Genomic DNA, 13,439 nt, shown 5'->3' with positions numbered 1-13,439 from the left:
CTTTAAAAGAGAAGCATAATAATAAGTTAAGTGTTGCCGAGATGAGAATGATTAGGTGGATGAGTGACTTTGCACTTAGAGACAAAATGCGAAATGAATATATTCGTGAGAGGGTTGCTGTAGCTCCTGTGACGAACAAAATTAGAGAAAGTCGTCTTAAATGGTTTGGTCACATTAAATGTCGACCATCTGATGATCCGATTAGGAGAATAGATGTTTTAGATTCGACTTGTGTTAAGAAAGGCAGAGGTAGACCTAGGAAAACTTGGGCTTATTGTATTAAAAATGATCTTAATTTACTAGAACTAAATGAAAATATGACACTAAATAGGACACAATGGAGAAAAAGGATTCAGTCTTTTTCTCCATTGTGTCATATTTTCATTTAGATATTATTGTCAAGATTCAGTCTTTTACTACAACAACAAAGCTTTAATCCAAATTAAATATGACACTAAATAAGTCATATTTTCATTTAGATATTATTGTCAAGATTCAGTCTTTGTTGTTGTTGTTGTAGTGAAAGACTAATTTGATGTGAATAAGATTTAAATTCAGAATCTTGACAATAATATCTAAATTTTTACCAATTCAAATAATCAACCTCATTTCCACAATCACGTATGGCGGGTGATATCAGGTAGCCGAAGGACAACACAAATTTGTAGGCCAGAAGCTTTTACATGTGGCAAGATGGTAGACAACCTTTGGGTTAATGTGTAATTAGCTTGGAGATTATCAGTATCATTTCAAAATTTAAATATTTCCTCGAGGTCAAGTTACATTTAAATTAAAGATGAAGAAGGTGAGCAAATGCATTAAAAACTTTCAAAGAACTAATGTCGAAAGAAAGAATAGTGTTTTACTACAGTCTCTACTCTCACTAGTATTGTAAGTTTAACTTAATATTACTGAAGGATCCCAAACACTTAACATCATTGGACAATCGAGATTGCCACTACATACTTGATATGCATGCAACTTCATTCCTTCTTGGTTTGCATGCAGGGTAGACTGGAGGCTACATAAACAATCTCTTCTAGGGTCTATCAAACCATACTTTGGAGGCTTCCACTACATATCCTCTAGGACTAGGATTTCATGAGCATTTGGAGAAGAATTCTCTATTTGATTTCTCTATGGACATCTCGATTGCAGAATTATAACATTGAGAAGCAACATAAAGAAGGATCTATCGGACTTCTTTTGCCATGTAGAGCATTTTGATCAGAGCCATCTTCATCGATGATGTTTAGGGTTTATTGATGCTAGTTAAGATATCTTGTTGCAATTAGAACCCATCATGCTGTACTTAGGAGTCATAATTATGAATCAATTGGTGACATATTTTCATTTGTTTACTTGTATTTGAGTATAGCCGTGTTATTGAGTCACATTGAATTAGTGCCATTATGGGTTATTGTGCATCTAACTTCCTTCATGCATGTACGCACACGTTAGCACACCACAGCTTTCCCCTTTGGTTTTTAATTCAATTTGGTTTTCAATTATTTCCTCTTCCCCTCTTATTTATTTTTTCTCTTTTAGAAGTTGGTTTTCATTGTTATTTTTACTAGAAACTTCCTCTCTATTTACTCATTCACATTGTCCACCATCTCTTTTACACCGGTCTGCCATCCCTTCACCTGCTGCATTGATTTAAGTTAGATGGCAGTTGGTTTTATGGAGATTACATCCAATCTCTCTCCAACACTTGTATTTTGATTATTAAATTTTAATGGAAGATTCTTGTTCCATTTTTTTTTCTTGCACGCTCTCTTTCTAAGGACCTTTTTTATTGTTCACCCCTAGAAGATTTACCATGCTTAAGAAGATTGAAGTTTAAAGGAAGAATTGATTGCATATCACAAAGTATTCCGGCTATCAAAAATTCTAGTTGATTTCCGTTTTACACACTTTTTTGTTTCTCTATCTACATAATATTCTCCTATAATAGCTTAAATTTTGTCGAAACTTTCATCTGAATTATACTGTCTTTACAATAGCTTATTTTTGCATTAATTTGCTTACATTGTGATCTTTTCAATTGTTATTACTCATTTTTAACACTAGTCTTTTTTGACTTTGAACCTGTGCTAGTTCATGACCAATCTACTTAAACTTAAATCTTTTTCCTCGACTTCTTCAAAATCCCACGAAATTTACTAAAAACTATTTCCTATAATTTATTTTAATTTTGATTTTTTATTGAAGATCATAACCTCAGTAATTGGCATTTTAAATCATTTTTAGTATTAAAACAAGTTGATCCTTGCATTGTTTTAGCTCATCTTTTCAAGCCATTTGCATTATATTATAATTTTTTTTTGCATTTAACAAAACGAAAAAATTTCAGAATGATCACCAGCAATGGACATCTTTATTGGGGTTGTCTTGTTGATCAGTAGCTTGATAAAATCCTTTATCCGTCCCTTCAACAAGAAACAACATAAAATGATTTGCCTGCTAAGAATGATCTGACTGAAAATAGCAATCTGCAGAAATTTAGGCCCCAAAACCAAGATTCAAATCCAGAGCAACCAAATCACATTGATAATGACGATGATTTCACTCTTGGTGCAAATTTACCGCCACCTATTCCACAATAAGGAAATTAAGTTTTCCCTTTCCCTATGGATAATTGCATTGAGATGAAAGGAATTCCATTTAGAACTGTCGTCAAACTGGAAAAAACTATGATAAAAATGATGAATACCAACCACAACCACTTCCCCTAGAGCTTATCCTCATCACTATGTGGAGCTTCAAAGAGGTTTTCATCAGCTCTATGCTGCCCCGTGGCATATTAAATGTGGCCCAAATGGTGTCATCACCACAAAGGTCAAAGTTCAATTTCCAACTTTCGATAACCATCAAAACAAAATGTGTTTTGTAATTGGCCCATGCACAAGGTTTAGTATTGACCGGAGGTTTATCCAAGGACCAACAAGTTCGATTTGTCAATATAAACTAATTGGGCAAGCCAAGGCATACTGACTCAATATGGAGTTATAATTCCAAAGATATGGACAGTTATCAATTAGGTCTATGACAAAATTTACTTACTTAGGGACTATACGGTTTCATGAAAAAAGAATCTATTATAAAAGGAATACAATATAATTGAAAAATAATGTATTTGAAATACTTTTATGTTGTTCCATTTTGGTGTAAAATAAATGTAGGAGATTATATTTTTTATTTGGTTCGAAGAAAATAAAATAAATTTAAAATATGCTCGTGATGGCGGTGGTAGGCGGCGACCGGAGGCAGAGGGTGGCAGGCTGCAGTTTACAATGTATGTGAAAATCCATCAAATCTAACGAATTCGGAAAACATCAGTTTTGAACTGCATGATAAATTCCAAATTCACCAAAATTTTATGCACTTCTTTTTCATTCACCCAAAACACCCGATTTTTTTGTTTTAAAAAATTGCATGTGATTTACTTTACAGCAGAAACATGGAACCAAACATGCCCTCAACCAAACATATTTATGTTTAGCTATTCGTGATTAACTTTTGGCTAAGCTTCATGATTAATTTTTGGTTAAGCTGACAACACTTAAAAAAGGTTCTATATTAGTTGCTAATTGTATGACCTGTTTCAATGAGTTAAATATTCGATTTTACATTATAAAAGGTCTTAGGGCCAATATCACTATTCATTCTAGACTACCCCCTAACATGGTATAAATAATATTGACTTGAGAGATTTATACTTCAAGGATGCGTTATAACGAGTCCAGTGTCTTTGCTCTCCACAAAAGAAAATTCCCTACCATATATGAAGTAGCCTTCCAATTAAATCAACTCACAACACCTCTTTAACTCTTTAAAGGGGATTAGGACTGAGATTATGACATCTTACTTCAAAAATACAAACGTCGCTAGTTTTATGTGTGAAAAAAATAGCCACTATCAGGTGCTCTCAACTGGCATTCAATTCATGTATTCATTGTTTCTTTTTAAAGGGATTCAACTTGTCTAAAAGAAAAATGTTCACTTAGAGTTTGTTTAGCCAGAACTATCGTTGGAGGCTTTAACAATATACCCTCTCCACATCTAGTACTTTTTATTGAATTCTTTTTTATTGAGTTCTTTTTGTTCTCCATTGACATATTGCCTCGAATAATAGAGTTTCATTGGCGGTTATTGAGGATTCCAATAATGCTTGTTCGGAAAATGCTTCATTTGACGTAATTTTGTGTGTGAGATTAATTGTGGAACTTCTACTTTGTGCGTGATTCTACTTAATTTTAGTGAAAAGGGTTATCAATATTTTTGATTTATATATCATAATCACAACATCTATATTTTTTATTACTTAATCAGCTTGGATTCATGTCGGACAAGTCTACCATGAAAGCTTTACATTTATTGAGAGGTTTGATGAAGAAGTATAGAGAGAGTAAGGAGTATGTACATAGGATTTTTGTTAATTTAGAAAAAAAAACTTATGACAAGATTCCAAATGAAGTACTCATGAGAGTTCAAAAAAAGAAAAATGTTTAAATTTCTTATTTCAATTCATTAAAGATATGTATACTAGAGTTATTATTTCTGTTCAAACACAAGAAAGATCGACCAAGCATTTTCCTATTTAAGCTTGATTACATCAGAGATCGGCTTTAAGCCCATATCTTTCTGCTATAATTATGGGTGCTCTTAATAGCCATTTATAGGAGGATGTACCTTGGAGATGCACGAGCTATCAGGAGACCCCCGCACCCCCCCCCCCATCCCCCTTTCTTCTGAGATCCCGCATACAGGAAACAAACTAGACTGGCGTCGTTTTCATGCTTGGACCGAACCGATCAAGGTTTTCAATCGAGGAGCTTGCCGGTCTACTTGGTCACTCATCACTATCCTATTATTATATATTTATATTCCTGATGTTTTAGGATTAGTTTTTAAGTGAATTTTGTATCGGGACAGCTGTCGATGTCTCTTCTTCCCTTCGAGAACTATATACTATGGTTTCAAAAGGTGTTTCAGTTATATCTTAATTTCCAGGTGGTGATTATCTTCCCTACCCCTTCCCACATCCCTCTCGCTTATCACACCCTCCCTGTTGTAGCCCCGACAACAATCCTGTTGTTGTTTTCATATAGTTCCTCGCCGTCCAGTTATCTTTCTCGCTGCCGCAATCCCTGGACAGTCCCCTTTGGCTGTCCTGCAGTCCCACACATTCATTGCCGCTGCCTCCGTCGTCTAGCTCACTATCACCGCCCAGAAACAGTCGTCTGAGTTGTTTTCTGCTGTTCCAGACAACCGGCCAGCTGTTTCCCATCATTCCAGCTTGTTGTCATTGCCGCACCTTGCTCCTTTCCTGTTGTTCAACCGCCCCAAACAGCCAAGTGCTGTTGTTTGGGCTGCCGCGCCTGGCTGCCCTGCTATTCCAACCACCCATAATCGCTATCTTGCTGCCACCTCGCCGGACCTAAATTTCAGCACCTTCATCCGGGATCAACCCTAACGTGAGTTTGTATGTCACGTGTGTTGTATTTTTCCTTTCAAGTGTGTTTGATTGTAATCCTATTTACTTTTAAGTAATAATACTTGCTTTCTCTATTGCGGTTTGAGTTAATTTCGGTATCACTTGTATGTTTTTCGCTGATGATATCCTTCTTGTAGATAAGACTAAGATAGTTCAGGAAAAACTTGAATTATGAAGGTCAATAGTAGAGTCTAGAGGCTTTCATTTGAGCAGATCTAAAAATGAATACATTGAATGTAATTTTAGTATAGGTAAATCTAGTGTCGTGGTTATAACAATGGGTGATTAAGTCAATGAAAGAAGTGAACATTTTAGATATCTCGGGTTTATTGTTCAAAATGACAGTGATATAAATGAGAATGTTATTAGTAGAATTCAAGTTGGATGGTTGAAGTGGAGAATGCATCGGGCCTATTGTGTGATTGAATAGTTTCGCTCAGACTTAAAGGAAAATTTTATAAGATGGTGGTGAGGCTTGCAATACTTTATGATGCAGAATATTGGCTTGTAATAGGGAAGCATAAAATTGAGTGTTGCTGAGATGAGAATATGACACTCAATAGGACGTAATGGAGGAAAGGATTCATGTAGCCGACTCCACTTAATGAGATAAAGGCTTGTTGTGGTTGTTGTTGCTGAAATGAGAATGCTCAAGTGAATGAGTGGCTTTACACCTAGAGACAAAATGCGAAATGAATATATTGTTAAAGGGTTGGAGTTGCTCGAGTGGCAGACGAGAATAGAGAGAAACGACTTAGATGATTTGGTCTCACTAATGGGTTGTCTGTCAATGAATTTAGACTAGGAATTAATTTGGATTAGGGATAAATCGTGCCAGACGGTTAGTTTGGATAAAATAAAGCCGCAACTTTGATAAATCTAAATTTCATGGATTTCGATCGTAAATCCCTGATTTACTGAATCTCGTGAATTGGCGTATCTAGTAAATCCGGGAAGATCAAAGGGGAGATCAAAGAGAAGAATAAATCTTGCCAAAAGGTTAGTTTGGATAAAATAAAGCCGCAACTTTGATAAATCCAAATTTCATGGATTTCGACCGTAAATCCTTGATTTACTAAATCTCGTGAATTGGCTTATTTAGCAAATCCGGGAAGATCAAAGAGAAAGAATGGCAAGAACAGGCTTATTTTCCTCGATGGTTTTGGGTAGGAGTGGAGCAGAATGAGGAAAAAGATGGAGTTTTGGTGGTATATGTACGCTTCGATCCCATCGTTGCCTTCCCAGTTAGCTTTAAATGCGATTGTATCGCGAGGGTTCTATCATGAAGGCGATGGATTTGGGCAAAATAGGAAGAAGGGTAGGGACATGAGCAAGGGTTTCGGGCAGATAGTAAGGGACCGTGAGAAGGGCAGCAATGTAGGCGATGGTTTCGGGCAGATCTGAAGGGACCCGCAAATAAATAGGTTTCTGGTATTAATTTAATTTTATTTAAGTTAATTTTATTAATTTAATTGATTAATAACTAATTAATATATTATTAAGTTGATTATTTTTAGAAAATGTGGATATAATTATTTAATAATTAATTAATAATAATAATATGCATATTAATTTTTATTTATTTAAAAAATTGTAAAAGTAATTATTTATTAATATAATTAATAATTACTTAATTATTAATTTACAAATGCTAAAATCTTGCTTAATAAATAATTAGTTTGATAAAATTTTTATTAATAATTAATTGTTTAGTGAATAATTGATTATTAATTAGCATAATTGTAAATTAAATATAAAATTAATTTAACTAAATTTAAGAATAAATTTTTATCATAAATTTAACTGAGTTTTTAGTAATAGACAAAATCCTTACATAAGTTACCAATTAGTTTCTTAGAATTTAACTAGATTTACTAAAGCTCATGTTAAACACTTTTTGGGATTCAACCACCCAGATTTGCTAAATTTGGATTCACATAATTTAACAAATCCACTTAAGTTAAAGCTCATTCGTTGCCATACAACCTTAAACATCGACCATCTAATGATCCAATTATTAAAGTAGAAATTTTAAATTTGGCTTATGTTATGACATGTAGAGGTAGACATACAAAGACTTAGGCATGCTTTATAAAAAAATGATATTAATTTATTAGAATTAAATTAAAATATGACATTCAATAGGACAGAAAGGATTCATGAGCTGATGTTGTGGTATATTGAAATAGAACGATTGACGAAGCGAAGAATAGAACGAGAAAATTCACACTAGAAAACAGTAACACAGCGGAACACAGATTTACGTGGTTCGGCAAATTGCCTACGTCTACAGAGTTGCAGATGATTTTACTACTTGAGGAATATACGCCAGTCGATCGCTCGACTTACAAGACGGATCTCTCACTTCTTTACTCTCTCTTCTTCTTTTTTTACTCCGAGATACAACGAAGAAGATAAACTTATAAGAGAAATAAACTCAATTTATCTTCTACCACAAGCCACTAAAAAGAAGTCAAGGGAGAACAATATTCTTCTTCTTCTTTCTTTTGTCGCAAGAAACTACTGTCTGCACCTCTATTCCTCTGTCCCGTGGGTTACTCTTGTAGCTGCTTATAACTCCCACTGCATGGGCAATATCCCGCCTCTGCTGAAGGCCTTTTCCAACAAGTCTAGCCTTGTACCTCTTACTGCCATCATGCTCAGTCTTCATCTGGTACACCCACTTGTTTTGTAATGTCTTCTTCCCTGGTAGAAGTTCTGTCAGCTCCCACTTACTCGAATTTTCATCTTGTAAGATTTCTTCATAGCTATGTGCTTCTCCACCATCTGTCTGTAGAACAATAGGAATGGGTTCCCCGGACTTACTCTCTACCACATTCAACGCTTCTCCATCTGTTATATATGCTTTCCCATAGTCACTTGCAACATAATTTTGCATCAATTCCCGATGGAATGTTGTATGGAAAGAAGCCCCTGAAAAGAAGTATGGAAAGAAGCCCCTGAATCCAATATCCAGTTATCAACAGAACTATGAACTGTCAGCAGTAGTGCATCATGTACTTCTTCAAATACCACATTTGCGTTATTATTCTCCATCTTCTTAGGATTTATGCAATTTCTCTTTATGTGGCCAGCCTTGCCATAATTCCAGCACGTTGTCTGCTGACTAGACTTTGATTTTGATCTCCCTCGATTTGAGTTCCTGTCCTGTGATCTCCCTCTGAAATCAACATTCAGTGTCGAACTCGTACCTGAGATCTCGCTAGAACCTCCTCAGTGCATCTCCTCAGTCAAAATCAAATCACAAATATCATCACATTTCAGTTTAGATTTAACCTGCAGAATTGCTAACTTAACTTTCATCCTCATGGCTTCCCAACTATTTGACAATGATGCCAACAATATCAGCGCACGTATTTTATCATCAAAATCAATTGCAATAGACGAAAATTGATTTATGATAGTATTGAAATTATTCAGGTGTTAAGCAATAGAAACACCTTTCGTCATTTTCAAATTGAATAACTTTTTCATCATATATACTTTGTTATTAGCCGACGACTTTTCATATATACCTGATAAGGCTGACATGAGATCTGCAGTCGTCTTTTCATTGACGACGTGTGCAACGGACCAAGATAGGGTCAATCGAATAACCCCAAGAACTTGTCGATCCAACAAATTTCATCATTCAGCCTCATTCAGCCTCATCCATCATTTCAGGTCTTTTCCTCAATAACGGAAGATGGAGTTTCTTCCTATAGAGGTAATCCTCTATCTACATTCTTTAATAACCAAAATTTGTGCCATCAAATTTCTCAATCCTTGAAACCTTCATTTCATCTGCAGTCATCGTCAATCCTCAGATCCAAAACCATAAGCTCTGATACCAGTTGTTGTAGTATATTAAAATAGAACGATCGACGAAGTGAAATATGGAATGAGGAAATTCACACCAGAAAACAGTAACACAACGGAACACACAAATTTACGTGATTTGGCAAATTGCTTACGTCCACGAAGTTGCAGAGAATTTTAATACTTGAGGAATATATACCAGTCGATCGTCTCGACTTATAAGAGGGATCTCTCACTTCCTTGCTCTCTCTTCTTCTCTCTCTCCACCGAGATACACCGAAAAAGATGAACTTACAAGAAAAATAAACCTAACTTCTCTTCTGCCACAAGCCACCAAGAAGAAGCCAAGGGAAAACAATCTTCTTTTTCTTCTTTCTTCTAGCGCAAGAAATTACTGCTTGCATTTCTCTTCCTCTGTCCCGTGGAAGTAAAACTGTCGATGAACACAAAAAGGCCGTGTCAAATCTGAAGGAGAGCCGCCCGACACCTTTTATCACGAGAGGAGGCCGATGGAGGGAACAATTAAACGGGAGCGGGAGGCGGAAGTCGCAACGTTTCACGACAGAGGGAGTGATGGCGCCGATTCGCGAAACGGGAAAGGAGCTAGAGCGGGAGCAGGGTCGCGAACTGGGCTCCGTCCTTAACAGCCAACCCCCACTTAGTGGGATAAAGGCTTGTTATTATTGTTGTTGTGATTGATTCTCTCTCCCCCGCTCCTATAGCCAGACTTAATTGAAGTTGAATCACATCTCATTTGTTTTTTGCCCTACATCTCTTTATGTTTTTACTTTGTAGCACATTGATCTCAATCACGACGATGCTTCCACATCACATTTGGTGCCCTTGCTGCAAAAATGCTGATATACAAGAGCAAGATTTTGGAAATCGATCGCCATAAATTTTGAAATTGAGGTGTTTAGAACCAAGATTCCTTTTATGATCTAGTTATGCTTAACTGAAGTCTCTACAGAAACAACCAATAAATGATAAATATGCATGTCAGAGCATTGCATCTCGTAAAACTAGAAAAGAGTTACTTCTTGACTACCAAAAATATTCTGAAACATATTATGGTAAAGGATGAACGGTGAACTTTAGGAAGTGAGTGGATAGCTCTAATTTTCATTGCGCAGCCGATCTCGTGCCATGATATTATGATATTCGCTGGAGATCACAAACACGTGTAATCCCTGACATCTTTCTATCTCAATTTGTGTACAAGAGAGATTGGCTGGTATAAAAAGATGACTCTCATCTAGGGTTTCTTAAGCCGTGCTTTGGAGGCTTACAGATCCTCTTGGACAGGATTTCATATGCGCTTGGAGAAGTAAATCTCTATATTTGGTTTCTCTCTCTCGAGATGACTATAGGTTTATAACATTAGAGCGCAACATCAGCAAATGTTTTGACGAATTTTGTTCCCAGTGATTTGCATTTAGTGATAAATAATCAGCTTATACTTATAAGTTCCTTTTGGGCTTCTTTTTAGTTGCAGTAATTGGGATAAAAAAAAAGAGTTGTTAAGAATTCATTATTTTATACTTTATGTTTGTGGCTTCTGTATTTTTAGTGGATCAGATCTCTCTCTCTCTCTCTCTAGGGTGCGTGCACGTGGAATTCAGCTTAGCTTAAAACAAACCATATAAATCCATTAATCATTGAACTGTATTTTTTTTCCAAATTCGTGATATTTTTAAATTATGTATTTTGCCACCTCCCTCCCTTACAACAAATACCTAAATTTTCTCCACTCTTTGATAATAAAAGAATATTCAATTTTCAAGATTCTGTACAAATCTAAGAGGCATTGGCATAGATTTGATAGATCTCAATTTTGCTGGAATTCATTTATATGCTAAAGCTAACATGGTTTTATATGCAATGCAAGTGAAGTTAGATGTGCTGTGGTGACTGAAAAGTACAATGTTGGTGTTACCCTAACTGCTGAAGTCTTGGGAAAGGAAAATAAGAAATCACCTGAATCAATTGATTGCGATGGTTATCAAGCTGCAAAATGGAAATGGATATGGATGGTTAAGAGTAAATATCAGCACATTCATATTCTTCAATTCATGAGAATAAAGTGTTTGAAAGTTACTTGAATGTTTATGTAGTCCTCTGTATCATCAATGTACTCACGGAGCTGCATAAAATTTTGATATTATAAGAACAGGATATTATTAATGATGGAAGAAAATTATAAAAGAGGCTCAATAGTCATGAAGCCGAAAGACAACAAATATCCAGTTACAAGCCTGAAGTGCCATTATGAATAACCATTCAATCCGCTACTAAAAAATAACTAAATAAATAAAATTTCTATTAAGTTTTTATAGATACATAAAACTTCATGTTCTGATTGTGATTGTATGTATAATTTCCTTGCCAATCTTGACTTTGGTTCCAAAATGTGTATTGAAGACTAAGCAATGCTAGCAATGGAACTGACTCTGCACCCTGGAAATCTATTGAATCAGGCACGCTCAGCTAAGTATGAATTTTAAGCCTAAACCCGGACTGCAACGACAAGGTAATAGTTAGCATTACGGGACCATGATTGTCAAAGAACCTTTCATAGATGCTCAGAAATGTGCGGTCTATCAAAAATCACATTCTTTAGTTAGCCACCGTACATTGATAGGAATAAAATTCTAATGCTCACTTGCATCATTATATACAACAAATCAAAAGCGGAAACTTCACTCTACTCTTGAAATTTACGACTGTAAAGCTGACTAAATGGGGGAAGAAAATCCAGTCCTTAAAAACAGAAAGAAGGCGGGCGCTTTGAGAAGTGGAAGCTATGATCAGGTAAAAACAAGCAGGTATTGCCGGGTTGATGACACAACTATGATGATCCAGATATTTAGTGAATTAAGATACTTGCCCAAAGTTCAAGTAATTCTGCCTACTAGAGCAATATTACAAATATTCTCAAAAACTATAAATGGCTGTAATAGCTGCATTCCAAAGGAAATTTGGATCATCTTTTGATAGAAAGTTCTCATGAGGTTTAAGAGAGTAAAAAAGGAACATAATGAGCTAACAATATTTGGTACTGTGGAGAGCTTGCAAGCTTCAAATTTATAACTATACAAAGGTTCATTAAAAGATGTCACTCGTATTATGTGGCAATTGTGAAAGGAATAAAAATTAGTGTTCCAGAGAACGTCACGCGGCCGTTGTGCAAGGAGAGAAAAATCTAGTTCTCCAGAGACTGGGAACTTGATATTTATGGACGTTAGAATAGCTACATTATTTCTCTGCATTATATAATCACGCTTCTGTTGGGCTGATTCAAGTAACTTGGAAAAAGCACCCAATGATACAGCGCCGCACAACGGAGGTTAGAGAGGTGATGAAAGGGTGCTGATAACAGAGAACCAGAGAGAGAGAGAGAGAGAGAGAGAGAGAGAGAGAGAGAGAGAGAGAGAGAGAGAGAGAGAGAGAGAGAGAGAGAGAGAGAGAGAGAGAGAGAGAGAGAGAGAGAGAGAGAGAGAACAAGAGATACGAGAGATAGAATAAGAGATACCGGGAGAGTGAAGAAAATCTCAATATTTCAAATCCATTCAATCACATTACCCAAAACAGAAAGTAGGATCCTGAGCAGGCTAAAAGTATTTGACAAAAAGTATGTGCCTTTAATATATAATTAAAACATATGCAATAATAAATGGGCGTGTGGGAAAAAACAAGATGGAGAAGATTCTAACTACTGAGATTCAACTGATTGTAATGATCCTGCATCACATTTCTAAAAATAATAGAAAAGTAGTGTTGACCTCATTTTTAGTGAGGTCTTAGTCTTCTACTCTTAGAACCTAGAATCTAGCCTTAGGAGTTTCTTGTTGATCATCCTAGCGGACTAGCAATGGAGCCCACCTCCCGTAGAACTTCAAGCCACTTCTTGACTCATTTTTGTGAAGAACTCGCATGAGTGGTTCCAAGCACTCAACTTTTAGTTGCAAGGGCTCAGGACCAACATGTAGAGGGCCCGAAATTGAGTTCCTATAGGATCAACAGCCTTAGGTGAACCCTTTGTGACTCGATTACTCGCGAACGCCATTTTTTCATGCACTCACTGCACCACACACGATTTTGGCTTAAATTGACTCGCCCG

At 36.0% G+C, this 13,439-nt stretch overlaps 1 protein-coding gene across 1 annotated transcript in view; it reads right to left on the bottom strand.

The window, feature by feature from the left end:
- The window catches only part of LOC110028519 (magnesium transporter MRS2-I-like), a 29,904-nt gene that overhangs the window by 2,878 nt on the left and 13,587 nt on the right, over positions 1-13,439 (bottom strand). The window contains exons 8-9 of the mRNA XM_020730414.1: positions 11,418-11,462; positions 11,297-11,326 (exon numbers count right to left, since the gene is read on the bottom strand). Of these exons, the coding sequence (XP_020586073.1) occupies positions 11,297-11,326; positions 11,418-11,462 (75 nt within the window). The remainder of the gene's footprint in view (positions 1-11,296; positions 11,327-11,417; positions 11,463-13,439) is intronic.

Source organism: Phalaenopsis equestris, unplaced genomic scaffold, assembly GCF_001263595.1.
Source record: "Phalaenopsis equestris unplaced genomic scaffold, ASM126359v1 Scaffold000513, whole genome shotgun sequence".
NCBI classification, from domain to species: domain Eukaryota; kingdom Viridiplantae; phylum Streptophyta; class Magnoliopsida; order Asparagales; family Orchidaceae; genus Phalaenopsis; species Phalaenopsis equestris.
The sequence above is the reverse complement of the archived record's forward strand: the minus strand, read 5'-3'. Positions and strand labels throughout refer to the sequence as shown.